The following is a 21953-nucleotide window of genomic DNA, read 5'->3' on the forward strand; positions in this document are numbered from 1 at the left end:
CCCCCCCCCCCCCCCCCCCCCCCCCCCCCCCCCCCCCCCCCCCCCCCCCCCCCCCCCCCCCCCCCCCCCCCCCCCCCCCCCCCCCCCCCCCCCACAGAGTGGTGAACACATACCTGATACTCCGTGTTGAGAGTCACGACGCAAGCTTCGTGTGCACGAATGATGGTCTCGCAAGCCTTGACAACGCTCGGCGACGCCTCAAGCTGAAGCTTATCGGCGATGAGAAGGAGCAGGAACGAGCCCTGCAGGAGGTAGATGCCGAAGAAGAAGGGCATGAACTCCAGGCCAGGATCGAATTCGAGAATGTTGCTGATGGCCTCGGCGGCGGAAACAGCGTGCCCAGTGGCGGTGATGAAACCCTGGCTACTGATCCAGAGGTCGTTGTCGTCGAGGAGATTGATGGGATCCCATTTTCCCGCCAGCAGAATATGCAGCACGTGCATTACGTGATGGCCATAGGCGAGCACGATGCGGGTCTGAATGACGCTTTCCGACATGCGGCTCGTGCTGGTATGGCCGCTGTGGACTGAATGCACCGATGGGGTGCTAACGTCGTGTGGCAGGCCGTCATGCAGCATCTCGTTATTGTCCTCGGCGTTGTGGGCGTGCCCATTGGCACTGAGGTGCCGCTGCTCGAATCTCTTGAGGCTCTGCTCGTAAGACTCGAGATGGCGAACAATCTCGGCCGTCTGCTCTTCCCACTCGCGCGAGGACCTGAAGCTGACTCCGAAGCGAGGATGGTTCCGAGCATGATGCAAGTCCACGATCTCGCCTAGGATGGCCATCAACGGCAGGAAATAGCCGAAGATACTGTGGCCGCTGCACTCGAAGGGCGGCCCGCCCGTTCTGGCACCTGAGGGGTCTGATGCGAGGACGTTGGGGTCCGTGGCATAGTTGTGGAAGTTCCCGTTCTGCCAGTCCGTGTCGTCCATTGGCTGGAGGAGCCCCGCGCACTCAACGTCGAGGAGGAAGAGGGGCCGGTTGTAGCAGAGGGCCAGGTGCCGGTCAACGATGTAGACCAGCCACCAGATGCGCCTCCTCTCCTCGCGCTCTTCCTCTGTGATGATGCCGGAATTGGCGTTGCCCATGTCCTCCTCGTCCTCCCCGTCGGCGTCAATCTCGCCAGGGTTTCCTTGATGCAGGTTCATGGACGGGGAGTTCTGGGGCAGCTCCCGGTTGAGCTTGAGCTCACGGGCCAGGGACCAGGCCGCGTTCCACCAGCGCAGGCTGGCGCCCTTGTACTCGCTCGCCGACACGACGGTGGCAAGATGGATGTAGGTGACGACGTCGTCCAGAGTACCGGCAGCGCCGAATGCGCCGGATTCGCCTGTAAGGGCGTCCATGCTGATGCTCCCGGGGAGGGCGACTCCAAGGCCTCCCAGGGCGACGCCGTCAACGATGGGGCTGGAGACGGGCGAGACGTCACCCGACGGAGTGTGGATCAGCGGCTTGAGGAGGCTGACTGTCAACTCGAGGAGTTTCTGGCAGATCTTGCCACGGGCGGAGGGGACGCTCGTCAGGAATGGCGCGTCGCTCGTTTGTGCAGCAACCCACAGCATGCTTGCTAGGAGAGCTGGTTGGCACTGTCTCGGCTTAGTAGGGTGCAGGAACGACCGTTTTCGGAACACGAACCCCAAAACGTATGGCGACATGGGGTGCATCTGGGCGGATGACGAGCTGGCGAAGTATAGATCGATGAGATCGCAGGCCAGAGACACCGGAATCATGTTGCCCAAATGCGGGATCAGAGGCTCCAACACCGGGTAGCGCATCTGAGAGTGGCCGTAGTTGTTGTTCTGCGGGATGTGGGAGGCATATTGAGGCGGCGGCGAGGACATGCTCATCCAGCCGGGCGAGGTCGTCTCTCCAGCCATGGGGTAACCACCGAGCGGGCTCTGGCCCAGGCGGAACGAGTTTGGTCCGTTTGTCGAGTACGTCGTCGGGCTCTGGGTCTGCAGCGCGTAGGGGAGGTCGGGGTAGTTGGACATGTGCCCTTGGTTCGAGCCATATGGGGCATTGGCGGCGCCGTTCATCATGTGCGCGCCCATCCCTTGCCGCTCGTAGGCAGCATGCACGTTGCCATAGCCACTGAGATCCAACCCGGTCGGGCTGTCGAGGTGGTCTCTGCCCATGGCACCGGGGTGACCGGCCATGTGCCCCTGGTGGCTACCCATATCGTCCAGGCTGTCAATGCTCCCGGTCCTCTGAGCCCTGGAGATGGCATCGTCGCCCATCTCGCTCATGCTCTTGTCGTTGGACGGTTGGTCTTGAGACATGCTGATGATCTGCTTGGTTGAGCTGGCGTTGTCGCTCCGGCTCTCGGTGGATTGGCCGTTTTCGGTTGCGTTGGAGGGAGACTTCCGTCCGCCCTGGCCCGCTGCCGCCGCTGCAGCCTGTGCGGCAGCTTGCTGGGCCAGGTCTTTCCTCGAAGCCTTGCCTCGCTTCTTCCTCTCCCTGATGTATTCGCAGCCGAGCCCGAATTCTGTGGCTGTTAGCTTTACGCTCTGTCTCTAAAAATGTCGGTCAGACTTACCAATGCAATGGGCACAGGGATGCTGGCCATCACACTTTGTCCGGAGCTGGTTGCACTGGTCGCACGCCCTGCTGATCCTCCTCCGGATGGGACCTGCTGCGCCGGTGACCCTCGCGGCAGGGCCGTAGGGATGCTGCCTGTGCTTAGCTTGTGGGCCCGGCCTAGCCAGATGGTGGTTGTGCACTCCTACGTGCTGCTGGAGCTGCTGAAGCGCGTAGTGGGATCCTTGGGAGAGACCGTCGAGGCCGGAAGAGTGAAGGTGGCCAGCTGGAACATGTCCATTGGAGAGGAGGGTGGTGGAGGGGATGGTGTGGTAAGGGGAGAACCGGTGAAGAGGGTTGGACAACATCTTGCAAGGTGCCCCGTCGATATGTGTAAGTGGTGAAGACTAAGAATAAGAATAGATTTGAAAGAAAGGGTATTAAAGTCAACAATGAGAGGTCGTCAAGACCATATATTCAACCAGAGACAGGCAGCTTCAAGCGAGTGAGAGCAGTTGGTTGAAGCGGTGCTACGTCTATGAGACAAGGGCAGAGATAGCGAGGAAGAGGCCGTCGGCGATGAGGCCGGGTGGTGCAGCTATCTATATCTCTGCGTCGCTGGCCTTGGCGGAGGAGCTTGGCTAGCTGTCAGGCGGGAGAGCAAGAGGTCAGCGGCATTCGGACGGGCCGAAGGGGGACATTTGTGGGGAAGCGACGAACGAAGCATGAGCATTAATGGGGAGCTAAAGAAGCATGACGGAGACCAAAACAGTGGGAGGGGATCAACACGGTTTGTTGGAGCACGGCAGAGTGATAACCAGCATCCCATCCACGCACATGGCGGGGTTGGGGAGGGGTGTAGGGGTGTACCAGACTCGACTGGACGTGCGGCCCAGGCGACCGGGGGGGGGGGGGGGGGGGGGGGGGGGGGGGGGGGGGGGGGGGGGGGGGGCGGGGGGGGGGGCGGGGGCGGGGGGGGGGGGGGGGCGCCGCGCCCCCCCCCCCCCCCCCCCCCCCCCCCCCCCCCCCCCCCCGCCCCCCCCCCCCCCCCCCGCCGGTGTGCGTGTGAGGGGTGTGGAGGGACGGAAACTGGGCGTGTCCAGAACGTAGAAGGCAGGGAATACGAAAATGATGTGAACAACATACTGTTGTACAGGAAGTGATTTGGGAGGCCGGCTGGCTAGCCCCAGGCCACTCCAGTCCAGTCAGGGGAGGCGAGTTTCTTCCCCCCGCCTCAGATCCTGCGCGTCTCCGTCTTCGTCTAGGACCAAAGCAAGCCCTCGTTCGGTCTCAGCCTTCCCAGATTATGTGCCGTATAGTGCCGTCAGAGTGGCCGGAACGAGATCAACTCGCCAAAAGGACCAAAGGATGTCTGTTTGGGGAGCGAATCGGTAAAATCTCCAGCAGTCGGTTCCTGATTCCTTGGGACGGGCTCTCGAGACTCTGTATGCGGCCTTGGCGTGCATACAGGAGGGGAGGATGTCAGAAGAGCTTGTTGATCAGGAGTGATTCTATTGGTGACTGGGCGTCCCCTTTCATTCACCACAATATCAAGTATCGCATTTATATTGTGAGGATAATATACGCGGCGGGACGGGAGGTATATGTGTGTGTATGGGCGTGTGTGGACGGTGGGCGGTCGCTCGACAAGCTTGCCGTCGGGGTGGTTGCGTGCGAGTGCGAGCGAGGGAGAATTCAAATTGACTTCAAAATTTGGCCGTTGCGGAGGGCCATTCAGGGCTTAACTACTCCTTCTCCCATCTGGCCTTATGTACGGATTACATACTACCTACAGGATTACACTACTACACTGCACTAGGTAATTAGACCGCCCAACGCTCCTCCCTCTGCAGTGGAGCAAGTTGAGGAAAAGATGGAATGGAACATGGGATATTCTAGCAGGGGTCGTATTTAGTGTGCGCGCGATGAACTGCGTACCTACCTTCCCACGAACTGTACGATGACTGACCGCCGGCCACCTACTTGGGGTGGAGAAGACGAGACTGGCACTTGCATGTATGTGTACAGTACAGTAGAGTAGGTACAGTACCATGTCGCATGCCCAAGTTGGCGAACGAATGAGGTATGCTGTTCACGGAGATGCCCGCAGCCAAGCGCGAGCCTACTGTAGACCTCCGCAGCTTTTGAGGTGCCGGAGCTTACTCTCGAAGGGGCTCATTTCGAGATGGGTCCATATTATGCTAGGGAAATCTTCAACGAGCATGGGGGCATGGGGCTGCCAGGATGGCAAAGGCGAACTTCCTAGGATTGTCTGAGGTGGCGGCGGAGAACCGGCGATGGATCCCTTGTCATTTTGGGGGGGAGTGGACTGTGCAACCCCTGCCAATAGCGAGCTTGGCGCTCCCGTCTGCGAAGTATTCGGCCAGAGAGTCGCCGAGGCACACACACTCTCCCTCCATTGGGAAGGAAGTTGGAAGTTGGGGTCGAGGCCGGATCGGTAAGCCTTCGTTCCTCTCCCCCTGTCGCTGCACCTGCATCCCATCCCCACCCCACTAGCGTTAGTCATTCGAGACCCCACCCCTGTCCCCGATGTGCCCCTGCCGCGTCGCTACAAGCCGTTTCCGAGTTCCTCCTGGGCAACGGAATCAAGGATTGATGGAGGACCACTGCGTCTAGATCCGTTCTACTAAGTAGGTACAGACCATAATGGACGAGGTACGGAGTGTATTCGAGGCATTGTGCCTGGGCCTGCGGAGGCGAGCCTTTCCATGTTTGTTACGGACCTTGGATACTTGAGATTGCGAGGGTGCAAACCAGCAATTCTGGTTCGAAACCCCAGATCTCTCGGATGTCGACATCTGGGGATCTATCGCGGGGACCCCAACACTAGTGTACGCACATGTGTGTGTGTGAGAGAACGGAGTCTGGGTAGCACTGGGTGGCCTCTGAGGGTCATGTTCTCTCATCAAGCTATGTCCCGCAGGCAGGCACGTAATATACAAGCAGTGAGGTAGTATAGGGAACTTGTTCCTGTGTACCTTTTTTCTTACCTGGGTTAGGCATGTCGGGTAGGACCCTGTTGCGGTAGATGAGGCGAACGTTCCGATAACTTCTGCGGGCGCGGCCACCTTAGGTAATGAATGCAATTTGCATGGCGGCGTTGCGTCCACTCCAAATTCAGGGCCATGGGAATGATGGAATAGTCTTCATTTACTAGGTGCACAGGATGCTCCGGAAAAGGTAGCTGAGCAACAGCTTTCAAACATACGATGCAGGGCCACATGACAGTAAGCCTTGAACCAACGTGCATGACCGGCCCTTGCTGAATTTGGGCCAGCAATGGATTGCAATGGTCAGAATGACATGGGCCCCGATGTTGGGGTTGGTGGTAGGCCAATATCGCGCAGGCTTAAGTCGAAAAATAATGGCCGAAATGACTCCTCCAAACAGAGCGAGTTGAAACAAAAACAAGGTTCCGGCAACCAATAGCACGCAGAGTGTCATGTGGGAAGTATAGACCTCGCAATCATAACACAGCAGCATCTGCGTAATGTGAATGAAGCCACAAGCCAAAGCAACGGGTATGGGAATAGGGCTGGCATCTGGCTTTTGGTGCAGCTGCCCGTCTGCCGGGCCAGACAAATGGTGGTGTGGCATCTGTCACACCGTGTCACTACCAACCTTAATCGGCGTGCCTCATGCAAGTCCATAAGTATTTATCTATCGACGTACCTGAATCATATATTGCGTGCATGCTTGACTACCTATTCCCCAGCCTTCCAGTCAAGTCAACACACAGTCTTGGTCAGGTCAGATGGACCATGGAATTCGAATCGCTCGTTGAAAATTGCCGTTTTCGGTTTTGGTGTCTCTATGTTTAGGTCTGCAGCCAGGGCTTACTTACCGACACCTGGGGCCAGGCCCGACGCGCATGAGGACAAACGGACACCGCCGTTGTCACTTGTCGCCGTCTATCATGATGGACATCCATGCGTACACCGCTCTGGCTGGCCGACAGAAACTTGGTGCTTATTACTGTGTATCACCACCGTAAAAAAGATCAACAATTTTCTTCCTCTCTGTGGAAATCGATTGACAATTGGCGTCTTGGTCTACACAGAGATCGGCCAAGGTAGAGACTACGTTCGGCTAGTCGAAAGAGCTTAGCGCGGTTCTCGGTAGGCATCCGACTATGACAACGCTCCTGCTGCTGTGGCGTTCAACCCATTAAGGGACGGCGGACCGACAATCCACACTGTCACCGCCAACACCGTCCGATGACGTCCTTCTCATTCATGGAAACCTTGCAGGTGCAGATGGCGTTAAACACAAAATCCAATGAGCTTTGCGCGTCGCCCCCCCAAGAATTCTTAACGTGCGTATCCGTACTTCAGTAACCCCGGACTAACCAAGGTCATGCTCTGCGAAGATTGTACCTATATCAGAGCTCGTAACCCATGTCCCTCAAGGCCAGCCAGCTTTCGTCTCAGTCTTCCGGCCACGTGGCAGCTGATCAATCACAAAGTGGCGGCGGGTGGCTGGTGGCTTGCCTCGGGCTGCGCCTAATCAAGCCATTGTTTCATGTTTCACATTCCCCCCCAACTGACAGATGGCCGTGGTTTGATGGGGCAGAAACCTCCGTCTTATGAAACAACCCGCTTTCGCTGCGGGAGAGGAAGCTTGTTGAAACCAGCAGGCGCAATACGCTCGCTACACGTACGGAATATGATTGCCCATCCCTCGCGGTACGCTCCAGGAACTCGGAAAACAAGAGAGATGTCGCCAGGCCACCTCATTGCCCAGCATCTCAGATCTGTTACAAGATCGGATTTCGCTCCTCGAGTCCCCTTTCAGAAAGGCACGGTAGGATTTGGCAGCTCAGGTGCCGATCAAAACTCTCCGCTGTACCCCGCGCTGGGTCGCCCGCAGTGGAGTACATGTGCCTTGGAGGTTCGTCCAGGCGGCTTCAATCTGTCAGATTCAGCGTTTGCCCACCAAGTGGTTCCTGGCACCCGGGCGCAATTTGGCAATTTATATTGCATCACACTGACGATGCTGTTCTGCGGCAAAGACAGCACTGGTACCTGCTAACACATATTGCGTCTCCCCCTCGTCTATCCACAGTGCAATATATTGCCTGGCTACACGCGCCGCCGCACCCTGCGGGAAGGGGACCGACTTTCCATCAGCTCTGGAGGTGCGATATAACTAAATTAAAAAGTGCGTAAAAAATAATCTTGCGAAAGAACACCACACGAGATGTCTCTACTCATGGCCCGACCGGACGGCCTGTTGTGATCGCTGTGAGTCTCATACAAGTACACCCTTGAATCGGTCTTTGACAGCTCTTGCCAAGACATTTGGCATGAATCAGGAACGTCATGGGTTAGCACTGGTTGCCCTGACCAGAGCCAAACTCGGAACCACCACGGCGCCAACGACTCCATTCAGATATCGGACTCGCACTCCTCCACTCTCGCATATCAAGACACTGAGGATACTGAGGGGCAAGCCGGTTGCGTGGTTGGCAAACCCCTTGGCCTAGATACATACCGGCGCATGGAGTCTTGATCGCGTCTCAAACCTCCGCGGGGCAGAGCCGCTGAGGAGGGACCGCACATGCACCCGTTTCCGTTCCTGAGGAGGCTGCATGGGCCGCCAGCAGGAACCGCGAGAGGCAAACCTGGTCACAGGGCGGGATGAGAGGTGCAAAGGTACGGATGGTCCAGTGATATTGCAATTGGCTAGAAACCTCAATAGGCATCTACCGAAAGCAATATCGCGGGGAACCGGTGGCGAGGTACAGCCTCACAGGATTTGCTATCCACTGGGAGGGCAGCGGTCGCATGGTGTGTACATGGGCTGCCGGCAGGAGCAACGCTACGGATTCCTAAAACAACAAATAAAAATGAAAAATAAAGGGTTAATATCGAGACCACGTGTTGGCCGACGTGAAGGGTGCAAAGCCCTGTCCGCCCTGTCATACACAGTACTTGTCCCTTTGGCTTGAGAATCAATGAAAGGCTGGCTATCAAAGTCCGGAACTCGATCAAGGGCTGTTGTCGGCGGGGTTCAACTCGACCCTTCACTCTTGATCAGCATCAAAACCGTGGTCGGAAGGAGAGGGAGTATTTTTGATTGGTTTAGATTAAGATGACAATTTATTCGTACGAAGGCGCGCCCCATTCTGAAGCAGGTTCTCGCGGCCGCCACAATGACGAGCTCAGATAGTCGAAACACAGAAGATGGGCATGGGCGTGCATCAAACTGACAGGGGGGGGCTACCATCGGAGGGAAGTGACAGACGCTGTCCAGATTGGAGTGTACGCCACGCAGGCCGGCAGTTACGTCTCAAGACTGTCCCACTCGGAGTCTGGGCTGACCGGAGGCAGAGAGAGGGCTGGCCTACTACCCTTGGGGGGTGCCGGTCGCTTCCTCCGACCTTGTCTAAACCGCATCTGTTAGCCTCTCCAAGATCGAGCAAGAATGGTTCTTTTTCTCGGGTCTCTCCAAAACAGATTCGAGAAGCCAAGGGTAAAAAAAGGCAGATGAACCATGGGTGGCTCTGTAGACATTTGAGACCCCCGTGAGTTCCATCGGGTCCCTCTCCCTTTTGGGTCTAGTCCAGGCCTTAGGTTAGGTAGGTAGGTAGACTACCGTAGGGCCCCATGTTTTTAAGTTGGTAAAAAAAAAGCCCATGCACATGTCTCCCGTCGTTGAACGCTCAATTCTCAATCCGTAAATACGTACGTGAGGTGCAGTTAATACCTTCACGGGAAGTGCTCCGTCCGAGGTGACCACGCTACATAGAGGGTCCGTACGGCACTTGTCAGATTGCTAGTGCAAATCTCAGAAAGCGGGGGAAGGAGGAGGCACGGGAGGGCGGGGGGTGGTGGGTTGGGGATTCTCACCCATGCTTGCTCCTCCATCCATGGGTTAAGCAAAGTGTGGGGGGAAGAGAAACGAACACCTTTGAGCCCTAAAAATCATTCCGTGGCAGCGTGGGAACTGGTTGATAGGAGGAAAGGGTCCCCCGTCCTTGTCCCCCATCCCCATCCCTCTCGCTCTTGGCCGTGGTCGACAAATGCTTAGCAGTTCATTGCCCGAGTATTTTATATTTTATATTTTATTTTATTTTTGGGTTCATCACTGCGCGCTCCTCGCTACCTGTCGCCGCCACAGACTGAGAGAGGAGGTCAGACAACCTCTATCCTACCTAGGCAGTCTCACTGCCACCAGCAACCAGCAACACCGCTGTCACCCACCACCTATTAGTCTGTCATCAACCAGTTCGCGGTGCCTCTGGTCGCGAACACGCGCTGCTGCAGGGGGCTTCTGGCTTGCAGCATGGCGGCCATGCCGTGGAGAAGGAAAGACAGCCTTCCGTTCCTCAACAGAGCGGTCAGCCCACTATCTGCATCCCCCGTGACCTCAGGCAGACGTGAAAACCGTTGGATCTTCATGGCGGTGGGGGGTTCGGTCGCTGGTCCAGTGAACAGCGAGGCAGGACGAGCCTCACGCTGTGATCATGACAACCCTGACACAATCCATGTTTTGGGTGCGCCTCTTTGCCGGGGCCCCTGCAGCAACGTCCAGAGCCGCGCAGAAACCTCCGGGGTCAGGGGACACCCCGCAATGATCAATGGTTCCTCACCACGATGCGAATAACGTCATAAAATCCGGCAGGGCGATCAAACTCGTTCATCTTATCTGGGGAACCACATTCTGACTCTCCACTGGCTGACTTCGTCTGATCTATTTTCTGTTCGCCCAACACCCTTGCATGAAATGGACATCTGCCAAATATGCTTTGTCGTTTCAAGGGCTCTCATCTTTTCCGCCCTCCCCCGTCCTCCAACAACGGTTTTCGCCATGAATTCCTTCTCATGTGATCCCTCAACCCTACCGTCGTCGGCCCATGATCCTTGGACATCCTGTGTCCTGCAACTTACCACCTAGGCAATCTTCTAGAACCCATTGCTCATCCTGCCTCAGGTGGGCTGGCGCCGTCCAAGCTGGTCTGCCCAACAACGGTCGCTTTGACATCTCACCCGCATCTGCTGCATATGACAGGCGCAGACAGCAACTCTACAGTCGGTAAATTGTGGACCTCACCCGCACAGTCTTGATACCAAAGCAGAGAGGCTGCGTTCTCATTGCTCCCAACGAGCCGTCCTCGCAGCTCCCTCTGCAGGTATCGAATTGTCTCTGTCCCGCCGCACCCCCACCCCCTTGATTCTTTGAGATTCTTGAGAAATGTTTTGTGTCTGCTGGCTGCGACTCGCCGCTTGAAGAATTCGCATCCCTTGCACAAGAAAACGGGTCTCTGTTGGTAGTTGGACTCGCCGAGGAGTCGCACGAGTCAGCCCTACGGGCCTCGCTTGGGTTTGACATTGACGGCTGCTAAATTGGGCGAGGCTCTTGGTCGTGCCAAGCAAAGGCAGAGACCGCCATCCCCAGACCAGATCCGTGTTTTGGATGTCCCGTCCTCGTCCAATCGTCAACACCACCATCCGACTGCCGTCACGTGGGGCATCGCTGTCCAGTTAGAGACGAGATTGTTCCCATTGCCGGCATGTTACACGCGCGAGAGAGGCCGTCCCTCTGTCAATGCTGGCCACCGCAACCTCCCTCGCCCAATCCAGCCTGGTCATGCCCTTCCAGAACGATCCGGGACATCAGCAGCTGCACGTCGGAACCGATGGGCCTGTCTTCATCCGAACTCTCATTTGCGGGACAGGGTCAGGGCCTGCTCATGCCGCTGTCCGCCATGCTGCTTCATGTCGTCGCACATGTATGATGATCTCTGCATTTTCAGCCGCCACCCCTCAACTCAAACTTCTCTCCAGCCTTCCATGCTTCCTTGTCGAATGACAGGCCGAGGGGTAGCAGAGATCGGACGACTGGAACGGCGCCAACGTTAGACGTTGGGCGACCCAAAGGACGCAACCCCCAGGACCCTGCTTCTTCCCGCATCTTGTCCCGCCATCGTTACCACGCGGCACATGCAGGCTGCGAGATACCGAGATGGGACGGCAATGCACGATGCAGAAGAGCACGGAGGAATAGTGGGCCGGGGATCGAAGTAGAGCAGGCTTCTTCCCTGTATCACACTGTAGAATCTGCTTCCATGCCGGGCCCCCATCTCGGTTGGCGGCGTCGTGCATTCCCTTGATGCAACGCTTCTGGAAGACTTCCTTGTCGAGAAGTCGGGTCGAGAAGTCGGGTCGAGAATTCGGGTCGAGCGAAGGGAAGGGATGAACTTGCAGGTGAGTTGTCAGCTGACGTCCCCTTTTGTCCATCCCTTGGGGCTGGCGAGGATGTAAACACTGCCCCCGTTTAGCCTCCTCCCATCCTAAAACAGGCTGTGAGTCGAGTTGATGACCATGGTCGTGATTTAATCACCAATAACATACCTGACGACGGGGCGCCTGTTCCCTTTCTCGCGTGTCACAAGACAGTCAGCCAGTGTTGTCCGTTTCCGGCTGTGATGGGTGTTACAAGGTCCAAAACTGCCAGCCTCGTGCCTAAAGCAGAACGGAAAATTGAGCCTCAACCCCTCGCCAGCCTTGTCGTGTGCCTGTCGACAACCTCGGCCGGATTTGGCTAAAGACTGTTGAGGATGCGGCTGTGTTTGAACTTGATGAGGATGCCATTCTGCCCTGATAAATACCAGCCGCCGTTGTACGTCAGCTGGGCTGAGAGATAGACTATTTGAATGTGTATATAGAGGTGTGATGGAAGCCTCTCTCTCCCTCGTCGCCGCTTCTGGTCCTTCTGTGAACTATGTCTCGCCCGGATATTTGACCGCAGTAGCCATCCAGGGAATCGATACCATCGATCATCACCATAACGCACGACGGAACCATGACCGAGTGAACATAGCGTTGGACCTCGACATCAGAGACTCGAAAGGGACACTCGACACTGGGGTGATGCTGGGGAATGTCTCACCCATGGGGTAGAGCCTGCGAGCATACGACTTCATGGCGGCGTCAACAGGAGCCTCGCTACCCGTCCAAGAATGTCCAATGCCACTCGACTGCCGTCTGACACCTATGGGGCCAAGGGAAAGGGAATCAAATGACCACACCCTCGTCCGCTGCCACTGGCCCGGACCTAGATAACTACCGATCCTCGACATCAGAATATCCCATGTCTGAAAGACTGGACTGGAATGCCAGCCAACCGGCCACGCGGATAGACGTTGACCACGCATTCTAGACGAACCATTGATAAGCACAACCATCGGTGTGGCTGATGCTGGCGACTCTTGTTATCGAGGAGGAGAAATGGGGGCCGGCAGAAAAGGGCGAGGCAAAAAGGGGGAGGGAGGAAAAGAGAAGCCAGGGAGGTCAGTTTGAATTTCGCCAACCCTGGGACCCGACGACTCGTCCAGGGACAATCATAAAATGCCAGTCGAAGCTCAAGCTTGGAAAGGAGATATCGAGACCAACCTTCCCCGGCCTCCTTTTCTCCCGTCGGCGGGCTCGATGCTTTCCTTCCTCAGGCCCGCTCCCCAGGTGCAGCTCACGCACCGGGTATCTGGGGGGGGTTCCTACAGGCAGCAGGCTCCAAAGGAAACCTCGTTGAAGAAGGTGGGACTCGGAACAGAGGCTGATAGGGGCCCGTTGGTAGGTCTGCGGGGGCCCTCACGCACTCGGACTCGCACAGCCGGGGCTGAAGACAGGCACCGAGTGGACAATGGCGTTCTGATCAACTGTGCCTCTCCCCAATCGTCACCGTCAGCTCTGATGACAGACTTGGGGTATATGGGGGCTGGTAGTTGGAATGCTGTGGGTCGGCTGTGTGAACCAACTTCCAGTTCTATCTTCCAATATTGGTCAAGCCTGCTCTTGCACATGTGGAAATGGCGCTAATCCCGCCAATTCCATGATGTTGCAATGGATATCTCTGAAGATACGAGGGAATCTGACCTCAGTCATGAACAGTCTCCCAAAAGTAAAAGTAAAAAGGGTCAGGGAGTTGACGGGAGCGCCGCCATGAACCACTTTTCAAGTAGATTATCCCAGGGTCGCCCTTTGAGTACTCCAAGTCAGCATATATCCATCAGTCCTAGGCTTAGACCTATAATCACAATCCATCGCGTCTTGGCTTTGTACAACATGCTGAAGATCCCTGAGCAGAGTCTGTATTATTGAGGGCATAGCAGAGATGTCCAGTATCAGGGCAATCGGCCAGGACTAACGGCACCGATTAGCGTAGCCATGCATAGCACTGCTCTCATGTATGACCCGCACTAGCTCGGGCAACATGCGCATCCATCCGAACCCATCTCGGCTCTGCCATGATCCGGACAGCACCGGTTCCATATCCGGACATTGTGCGGCGGGGGGGAAGGAAAGGCAACTGTCAATGTACCACACATTGCCACACTTGCTCAGTATCCGCGTGTCATTGCAGTCTCTGTTGTCACGGACGAACAGGGTTCAGTTGGCCTATGGCCGGAACCCCTGAGCAAGGGCCGAGTAATGTTATCGGAACACCAGCAACGGCTTGCTCGGGGATTTAGAGGTGCCAGTCCAACACCACGGTGCCAGAGGAGTTTGGTTCTCCTTCTGGGCTTCGAGGCTTTCGGGGCTCCTCAGGAGAGGCTGGAACGAGATAAGGTTCCTATCGACTTCGTGATTCGTTCAGGCCGGGCCAGATCGCCCCGGCTGGCAAGTTGTTAAAGAAAGGCTACCGCCATCGATAATTCCACGATGAGGGCTGCGAAAGTGATCATAAATATTGCCCGATAGGAAGACTTGAGCGGAGCAACGCACTGGTGGGCCTCGACAGTGATTCGGGTAGCCTGGCGACGGGCAGCCTGGCGACGGGCGTCCACGTTCGATTGTGGAGATGCGCTGGCAAAACCAGCAGAAAGGAGGTGAGGAAGAGGTGTCAAGGGAGGAAACACTTGGAACAGGACTGGGGATAAAGGAGGAAGACCATGGGCTGTGCTAGCCATTCCCAGTTGTGAAGAGCTTGCTGGTATACCACAAAAATAGGGGTCTCTGAGCCAAGACGCACCTGGTCCAAGGCAGGCTCGGCGGATATCTTAATCCCGATTGGAATCTAATTCGTTCTTCTCAGCTCCACTATCCCGTCTAAGCTCATACAAGTAGTGAGATAAAGTAAGCAGAATATTCAAGGGCAAAGTAAAGCCTTAATTAACCTGGTGCCAATCGCAAGGTCTCGTTTGAACATAGTCTTGACAGGCGTGAATACAATTGGCGGCCACAAGGCAGTGTTATGGTTACTCCCGAGTCAGAGAGGCCACTCATACTTCTGGTAATATCCTGAAGCTTGAAGCACACCTCCAGGCAATGAGTTGTTGTAGCCGGGGCAAGATCTGATATTGACGGTGATCAACCCCTGAGGGTTGCCAGCCGAACTGTCATATGGCCAGCAGCCTCGGACTGCCACACAAGACAAAGTCTAGGACTCCGTTAGCTGACGGTTGTTACAGTACGTACTAAGTCAAAAAATAGATATTCGCAGAAACTGGAACAGAGATGTGTATATTGAATTCGAACAACATTGTGAGACGCGATACGCGTTTGAATGTCAACAATAATACCCCTGTCAACCAACCTTCCGCCGACGTCATTTCGGACCCCAGATGCATATTACGTAAGGCACGGTTCTTTTGTCGCCGAGGACGGAAAATAATCCCTGACCTTGAGGTTGCTAACATCGATTCATCGTGTCTAAAAAGCAGACATCGCGGCAACACGACGTTCAAAATGGCGCACATGACCAATCCGTTGGCAACCCCTGAGCAATTATACCGACGGAACTCCTTTAGCTCCCTTCCGCAGGAGCTTCGAGATGTCGTCTTCTTTGCTACGCAATGCCTCACTCAAGCAGCGGGCCTGCTCCTGCAGCTTCCTCAGTCGGTTACTGCACAGGCAAACGTTATCATAGGCCGATACTGGCTTGTAGATTCGATGATGTCCAATGAATTTAGTGTGAGGAGCTGCAGTCTGGACCGATTATATTCCTTTCTCGGCAATGACCGCTGACACTCATTATCCAGGATGTTTCCGCTGCCGCAGTCTACCTCGTCGCCAAGCTGGGTCCCTCACCACGATCGCCCCGCGACGTGTCCAACGTCTTTGCCTATCTCCTCTCTCCCATCTCTTCGCTCTTCCGCGACACACCACCGAGCAATGATCCAAGCTCCTACTACCTAAGCGAATCGTCATACCAATCCTTCCACCGCCGCATGCTCGACCTCGAAGCTCGCATCCTGTACGCCCTGGGCTTCGACACCCACGTATCTCTACCCCACCCACTCGCCGTCACATATCTACAGGCCATAGAATTCCTAGGCCACCCCAAGGAGAAGATCTCGCCGAGGGTTGTGCAATACCTCAACACGGCCCTTCTCTCACCCCAGCTGCTATACCTGACGCACCAGCCGAATGCGCTGGCTGTGGCAGCAATCTATAACGCTGCCAGGGATGTCGGGGCTAAGATGCCCGAGTGTGAATGGTGGGAGGTGTTCGACGTCGAGAGGGAAGAGCTAGGATTCCTCGTGGTGGGGATGCGCAGCCTAGAGGGCTGGACGAGGAAGATGAGGGAGGATGTCCCGAGGCTTAAAGAGGGGATGGTAACTAAGTCAGTGATCGAGGAGGAGATGACGAGAAGAGGACTATTTGTCGGCAATGGCAGCGGGAACGGGTTTGCCGATGAAGAGGCAGAGATGATGCGCAAGATGGACGAGAGGATAGCCCAGATGGAGGCCAGTGCCTGATATGGGTTACGTTGATACCAATTCCAATGCCAAATAAAACGGGATGCCTTCCGAGACAGCTGTTTCATGGTCTTTGAAGCTGCAATGCTACTTCCAACGCTTCTCATCCTTTGTCGTCTGAGCAAGGATATATCCCGAGGCCAAGCTCACTCTCAGGCAGAGCTAGCCTTGTGTAGCAGCGCGACCCCATCCTTCCACTACTTCAATTGAACTACTTCAATTGAGCTCAGCTACTAGATCATGACAACTCACTGTTCAATTCACAGTTGACTAGGTGCCTACCTAGCGGGTTTACACATACATAAAGCGACTACAGGTGTTAGTGGATCAACTTGCCTCCAGCTTAATAATATCCAGAACCACGCTTACGGACCGAGGCAGTTGCATCATCCCGCCCATCCGCCCGCGGCGGGGAGGTGGGGTTAGGCCAACGCGCCTCATGATATCCCGGTATCATCGTGGGAGGCCATTGAGCAGTGTCCGGTGCGTTGTTAAACCTGTAATTCCATTGCAATTGAGGCCTGCTCGTAAGGCAATAGCCGTCACCCACAGAAGACTAGTTCTACGCAAGATGCCTCGTGCCCTCACAGTGAAGAAGATCGAGGGGGGCAAGCCGGGGCAGGTCTACTATCCGTGAGTCCCATCGCTTCCACATGTGCAACGGCAAATCTGACGAACCCCCACAGCCTCCGACTAGTAGATGTCCCCAAGCCCAGCCCCGGCCCCAATGAGCTCCTGGTGCGCATCTCGGCCGCGGCCCTCAACCACCGCGACCTGTTCATCCGGCAGCACCTGTACCCGGGCATCTCATTCGAGCACCCCCTGCTCGCCGACGGGTACGGCACCGTCATCGAGGTCGGCCCCGGCAGCAGCACGGCGGCCCAGTCCCTCCTCCACAGGGCGGTGCTGCTGACGCCGGCGCGCGGCTGGGAGGAGGACCCGGACGGGCCCGAGGACGCCGGGCGGTACAGCGTCATCGGCGGGACGGCCATGTGCGACGTGGGCACGGCGCAGGACTACGTGGTCGTCCCCGAGGACGAGGTCGTGCCCGCGCCCGAGCACCTGCTCCCCGCCGAGGCGGCCGCCCTGCCCCTGGTGGGGCTGACCGGGTGGCGGGCGCTGGTGAGCAAGAGCGGCGCCGCCGCGCCGGGCCGCAACGTGCTCGTCACGGGCGTCGGCGGCGGCGTCGCGCTGCAGGTGCTGCAGTTCGCTGTCGCGTTCAGGTGCAACGTCTTCGTCACGTCGGGCGACAAGGCCAAGATCGCGAGGGCCGTCGAGATGGGCGCCAGGGGCGGCGTGTCGTACAGGGCTAAGGATTGGGATAGGCAGTTGCAGGCGATTCTTCCCTCGGACCGGCCGTTCCTCGATGCCGTTATCGACGGCGCCGGGGGCGATGTGGTATCCAAGACCGTTAAGCTTCTCAAGCCGGGCGGTGTCATCTCGATCTATGGCATGACCGTCGGCCCCAAGATGGACTGGACAATGCAGGCCGTCTTGAAGAATATCGATCTGAGGGGCTGCACGATGGGCTCGAAGAGGGAGTTTCGAGACATGGTTGACTTCGTCAGGGAGAAGAAGATCCGGCCCGTGGTGAGCAGGGTGGTCAAGGGGTTGGGTAACCTAGAGGGCATCGATGGACTTTTCGAGGAGATGAAGGCGGGCAAGCAGTTCGGGAAGCTGGTGATTGAGATCTCACCCGAGGGCAGCGAGTCGCCCTCAAAGTTGTAATTTATACCTGGAGAGCCTCTGTATATATGATATGGGACAAAAGCACGCACTTGCACGTAACACTTGGGAGGCTTCGGAACCAGTCAGCATCATCAATTTGGCATTGACAGGATATCATTTGGTTTACAAGTTCCCTCATTCCGCATCTCCAGCCAGCCGATGGCTTCACTCGTGCGATACCTTCCGCTTCTTCTTCTTCGGCTTTGCGCCTGGTTCCTCGGGCGGCACAAACTCAAGTTCCCGCTCTCGCATCTTCTCCTCCTTCTTTTGTTTCGCCTTGTCCGCCCTCTCTGCCTGGACCGCCCTTTGCTTGGCTTCCTTCGCCAGGAAATACTCTCCACTCTCAATCTGCAGGTCGACCTTGCTCTTTTCCGGCGCAGGTGGGAAGGGGGTGTAGTTCTTCTTGCTCTTATCCTCGACCTTGTGCGGTACCCGTCTCTTGCTCAGACTCCTCTTCTTGAAGTTGGGCAGGTACCTGTCCCAACTCTCGTTGGCCAGGTTGGGGTCCTTGGCGAGCTCCCTCTTGATCATCAGTTCCTTGATGAGGTAGATGGGATGGACGTTCGCCATTGTGTCCTCGACCACCCTCCTCACCTCCTTGAGGCCCTTATACGGTCCCATGACCGACACTGTGTTTCCATGGACGAGTATGTATGTCTGGGTCAGGAGTTCCAGGGCCTTCAGGGTGCTTCCGCCGGGGCCCAGGATACGCTGCCGGCGCTTGACAAACCGCTCCTTATTCCCCACGAGATTCCGAATCTTGACGATGTCGCATGCAACGCCGTCTTCGAGGATTTTGAGGGCTTGTGGTGCTGGGACGCTTCTTGCGAGGAGCTTGATGAGGTCGCGGGCCTTGAGAATAGCGGCGGGGTCGAAAGTCTTTCTCGTCGTCTTGACCGTCATCTGACCCTCGACGAGATCTAGGGTGCAGGCAATGCCATGTTTTTGGAGAGCCCGAGTAACCAGCGGCCACACCTCTCTCAGGTAGACCTCTCGGTATTTGGGGAACAGAGTCGCGAAGGAGGACTCTTCAGCAAATGTGCCTCCAGCATTATCAGCAGGTGTGAATTCTTCGATTTTCCATTTGTCAATGTCGTCGGTGTCCCACGACTTCTCCTTATTATGCGTAGACGGCATTTTTCCAGTTGGCTTTTCGGCGGTTTGGATGAGGCTGGAGGCTAAGGTGGAAATTTTTGGCAGATGGAGAGTCCCAAGTTCTCTGCTAGTGAGGTGTGGTCAGTGCGGGTGGGGCGGTCAGTACGATACGGTTATCGCGATTGACTCCCATCGCCATGCGTTGAAGAAACTGGTCTTTGAAATAATGTTCAAGCCTTCGATGTAGGTAGGTTAGGTGCCGTCAGTACCTATACTTCTCGATATTGATGTTCCTGGCTCGATCTGAGATTAAGATCGGATACAAATGACTTTTGCGATCTTAGCCGTCAGTCAGCTGCTAAATTATAACACAGGACAAATATAGCTCTAGGTCGCGCCGCTTGGGCTTGGCACCCCTTGCTGTGAAAAGATTGTTAAGTTGCACAAGTCTTCATCCCGTACGGGGCTGCGACTTGAGCTGGCTGCTATTGCTGCTCTGCTTTTCGAATAGTTGGCCTCTCCAACACTCTGTTTGTCGTCCTCTTTCCCAACCAGCACATATCGTTATCGTAATGCTATTAGAGCCAGGAGCGCGGAAGCAACTTGGTCTTTTGTCTTAAATCCTGCCTATTTCAAGTCACTCGTTTAAACACACCGTGTCTCCTGGCATTTCATCTCGGAGCCTTTTTTGGTCGTTTTCCCTCGTTCTGAGCACCCGGCCCGAATTTTACTACCCAGGGACACGTCAGAGTCTAGTCGTCGCGATCTTTGCTTGACGTCTTGAACACAGTTCACAACACTATTGCCGTCTCACTACCCGCCTCAAACTACCACCACTTGAGTGATAATGGAGGACGGTCTGGAACTTCTTCCGCCTCCCACATCGCTGGAACCTATATCAAGACCGAGTTCGACGTCGACACAGTCTTCCGTGCCTCAATCGCTAGCACAACTGCCCAGCATTGTATCTTTAGCAACGGGCCCTTCAGTGGCAATCTCTCCCCAGCTCAGGTCAGTATCATCTACGCGACCGTGGAGGCGCCCCAATGAGCGAGCCCCTTAGAATGGTCGGAACTGTACCACACCTTTTCATGGGCAGTTGTGGTTGGATCCTGATTCCAGGTGGCGGCAGTAGCCTCAACTCGTGGACATTCATTGATGATGCATTTGCTAATGTGGCGGGTACAGAGCAACTAATCACCCTGGTCCAGTGTACTCTGGTTCCTCTCCAGCCAGTACTACTGGTCCTGGAGGAAATATTGTAAGTAGTCTTGTTTCTTGAGTTCCCTGCCGTGCATGCCTTCCTTCAGCCGAAAGCCCTGTAAATTGGGCGGGTTGCTTTTGTGAGCACCTCAAGTTGAGTGGGTGTGATATTTTTATATTTTTACCAAAGACGATGAGTAGATATGGCTGGCTTCTCATTGGCCGATTAGCCCTGGGTGGCTTATCGTCGGTTATGACTAAGCCCAGATACCCCGGAAAGGTCGTGCTATCAGCAGCCAGAAAATTTTCCCTCCCGAAAACCTCCACCGGGATTCCTTATCATCGTCCTTATCACTATCTCGATTCGTCCCCAGTCAACTTTCGTATCTTTCCCGTCCTTTAGTGTCATCCTCAATCACTTCTTTGCGCCCGACGCGAAAGTCGCCATCATGGCAACAATGGCTAATCATGATCGCCAAACCTCACAGCCAACATGCCAGAACTGCACTACATCGACCACGCCCCTATGGCGGCGCGACGACATGGGCTCTGTGCTGTGCAATGCTTGCGGGCTGTTTCTGAAGCTGCACGGTCGCCCGCGCCCCAGCTCTCTAAAGACCGATGTCATCAAGAGCCGCAACCGAGTCAAGACGATGCGACCGGACCTAGCCAAGCAGAAGAAGGTATGTTTGTCACTCCACAGCTACTCCGGCAATTGCGTCATTTGTTCCAACCATGCTGACCCCATGAAGCAAAGCCAGAACCTACCTGCGACCACGGAACCCAATGCCAATGGTGCTGACTTGACCGGTGCGAATAATGCAGGTCTAGGCGGGCGGAGAACATCAGGGAAGTCTGCGAACGGCCATCAAGACGACATCAACTCCCCCATTTCGCGAACCGCCACGCCCAGCATGTATACCGCCCACGGCATGCCTCTGTACCATGGCATGGAAGAGGCGCAATTCCAAGCCCAGTCGCTGCAGGGATTTCCCGTCCCTGGCGCCTCTCCAGGTCGCGCCGCATCGCCCTTGAACAGCGATCGCTTCGAGATCCCGCAAACCCACGAGTCGCTTATCGCCGCCAACGCGAGCCTGAAGACGCGTGTCAGTGAGCTTGAGGTTATCCAGGAGCTCTATCGCGGACGACTTCAACAGTTGGAGACGGACGAGGTCAGTGCGCGGCAATCGCAGGAGATCAGTGGTAAGACCGAAGCCCAGCTTCGGTCCCAGCTAGAGAGCGCCACTCAGATCGAGACACAGCTCCGCAATGAGCTCGAGGAAAGCCATCGCCGAGAGAACATGCTAAAGCGCCGTCTGGACGAACTCGAACTCGAACTTAAGGAGGCGAAGGAGGCGATTGAAAGCCCCGATAACGGCAGATTGGCCAAGAAACCTCGTCTAGACGAGGCGGTAGAAGCTGAGGATGTCTCGGCCCTGCAATCTGCGGCATAGGGAACCATGGTCCCGTTGACGTATTCCCTGGTCACAGGGCGAACTCGAAACGATGACATCTTCTCTCACCCCCGTCTCTGGTACCTGTTCATATCTGGTGGACATAATCGCGTGCCATGGAAACGGGGATCGCCATCGCTTGACCTTGTATTAGTATTTCATGTCCTTGTTGTCTGTTGCGGCCTGGTGTTTGTCTATGGAAAGGCGAAAAAAGAAAGATGGACTGGTGGTCTTTA

At 56.0% G+C, this 21953-nt stretch overlaps 7 protein-coding genes across 7 annotated transcripts; 3 read left to right on the plus strand and 4 right to left on the minus strand.

Annotated features, from left to right (window-relative positions):
• Positions 1-113: 113 nt before the first annotated feature.
• Positions 114-3345, minus strand: QBC33DRAFT_535712 (fungal-specific transcription factor domain-containing protein; the record flags this gene model as incomplete). The annotated part of the gene is made up of 2 exons (XM_060427645.1): positions 2534-3345; positions 114-2482 (listed from the first exon to the last, which is right to left on the minus strand). Coding segments are annotated over exons 1-2 (2718 nt in total), but the record flags the coding sequence as incomplete, so codon positions are not given.
• Positions 3346-5438: 2093 nt separating this feature from the next.
• On the minus strand, positions 5439-6602 carry QBC33DRAFT_535719 (uncharacterized protein). The gene is made up of 2 exons (XM_060427646.1): positions 6208-6602; positions 5439-6132 (listed from the first exon to the last, which is right to left on the minus strand). The coding sequence occupies exons 1-2, from the start codon at positions 6214-6216 to the stop codon at positions 5734-5736; spliced, it is 408 nt and encodes a 135-aa protein (XP_060284156.1). The 5' UTR covers positions 6217-6602; the 3' UTR covers positions 5439-5733.
• A 1025-nt stretch (positions 6603-7627) lies between these two features.
• QBC33DRAFT_37789 (uncharacterized protein) lies at positions 7628-8024 on the minus strand. The gene has a single exon (XM_060424040.1). It carries the CDS (start codon positions 7920-7922, stop codon positions 7689-7691), a length of 234 nt encoding a protein of 77 aa, XP_060284157.1. The 5' UTR covers positions 7923-8024; the 3' UTR covers positions 7628-7688.
• Positions 8025-14773: 6749 nt separating this feature from the next.
• QBC33DRAFT_37838 (cyclin-like protein) lies at positions 14774-16498 on the plus strand. Its single transcript, XM_060424045.1, has 3 exons — positions 14774-15111; positions 15200-15449; positions 15518-16498. Exons 1-3 carry the CDS (start codon positions 15101-15103, stop codon positions 16235-16237), a joined length of 981 nt encoding a protein of 326 aa, XP_060284158.1. The 5' UTR covers positions 14774-15100; the 3' UTR covers positions 16238-16498.
• Positions 16499-16808: 310 nt separating this feature from the next.
• Positions 16809-18048, plus strand: QBC33DRAFT_584565 (putative oxidoreductase; the record flags this gene model as incomplete). Its single annotated transcript, XM_060431409.1, has 2 exons — positions 16809-16870; positions 16924-18048. The coding sequence occupies 2 exons, from the start codon at positions 16809-16811 to the stop codon at positions 17963-17965; spliced, it is 1104 nt and encodes a 367-aa protein (XP_060284159.1). The 3' UTR covers positions 17966-18048.
• QBC33DRAFT_37954 (uncharacterized protein) lies at positions 18020-19504 on the minus strand. Its single transcript, XM_060424054.1, has 2 exons — positions 18093-19504; positions 18020-18036 (listed from the first exon to the last, which is right to left on the minus strand). The coding sequence occupies exon 1, from the start codon at positions 19100-19102 to the stop codon at positions 18131-18133; it is 972 nt and encodes a 323-aa protein (XP_060284160.1). The 5' UTR covers positions 19103-19504; the 3' UTR covers positions 18020-18036; positions 18093-18130.
• A 1208-nt stretch (positions 19505-20712) lies between these two features.
• On the plus strand, positions 20713-21717 carry QBC33DRAFT_449892 (putative gata transcription factor protein; the record flags this gene model as incomplete). Its single annotated transcript, XM_060424539.1, has 2 exons — positions 20713-20946; positions 21025-21717. 2 exons carry the CDS (start codon positions 20713-20715, stop codon positions 21715-21717), a joined length of 927 nt encoding a protein of 308 aa, XP_060284161.1.
• Between the last annotated feature and the right edge of the window lie 236 nt (positions 21718-21953).

This window comes from Phialemonium atrogriseum (genome assembly GCF_030411735.1).
Source record: "Phialemonium atrogriseum strain 8032-3 unplaced genomic scaffold QBC33scaffold_10, whole genome shotgun sequence".
NCBI lineage: Eukaryota > Fungi > Ascomycota > Sordariomycetes > Cephalothecales > Cephalothecaceae > Phialemonium > Phialemonium atrogriseum.

Bases quoted from the DNA above. Each gene is read 5' to 3' on its own strand.
- QBC33DRAFT_37789 (XM_060424040.1), bottom strand. From the start codon at position 7,922: ATGGAGTCGTTGGCGCCGTGGTGGTTCCGAGTTTGGCTCTGGTCAGGG.
- QBC33DRAFT_37838 (XM_060424045.1), top strand. The intron at 15,450-15,517 runs GTGAGGAGCTGC...CTCATTATCCAG, and splicing joins TGATGTCCAATGAATTTAGT to GATGTTTCCGCTGCCGCAGT.
- QBC33DRAFT_37954 (XM_060424054.1), bottom strand. From the start codon at position 19,102: ATGCCGTCTACGCATAATAAGGAGAAGTCGTGGGACACCGACGACATT.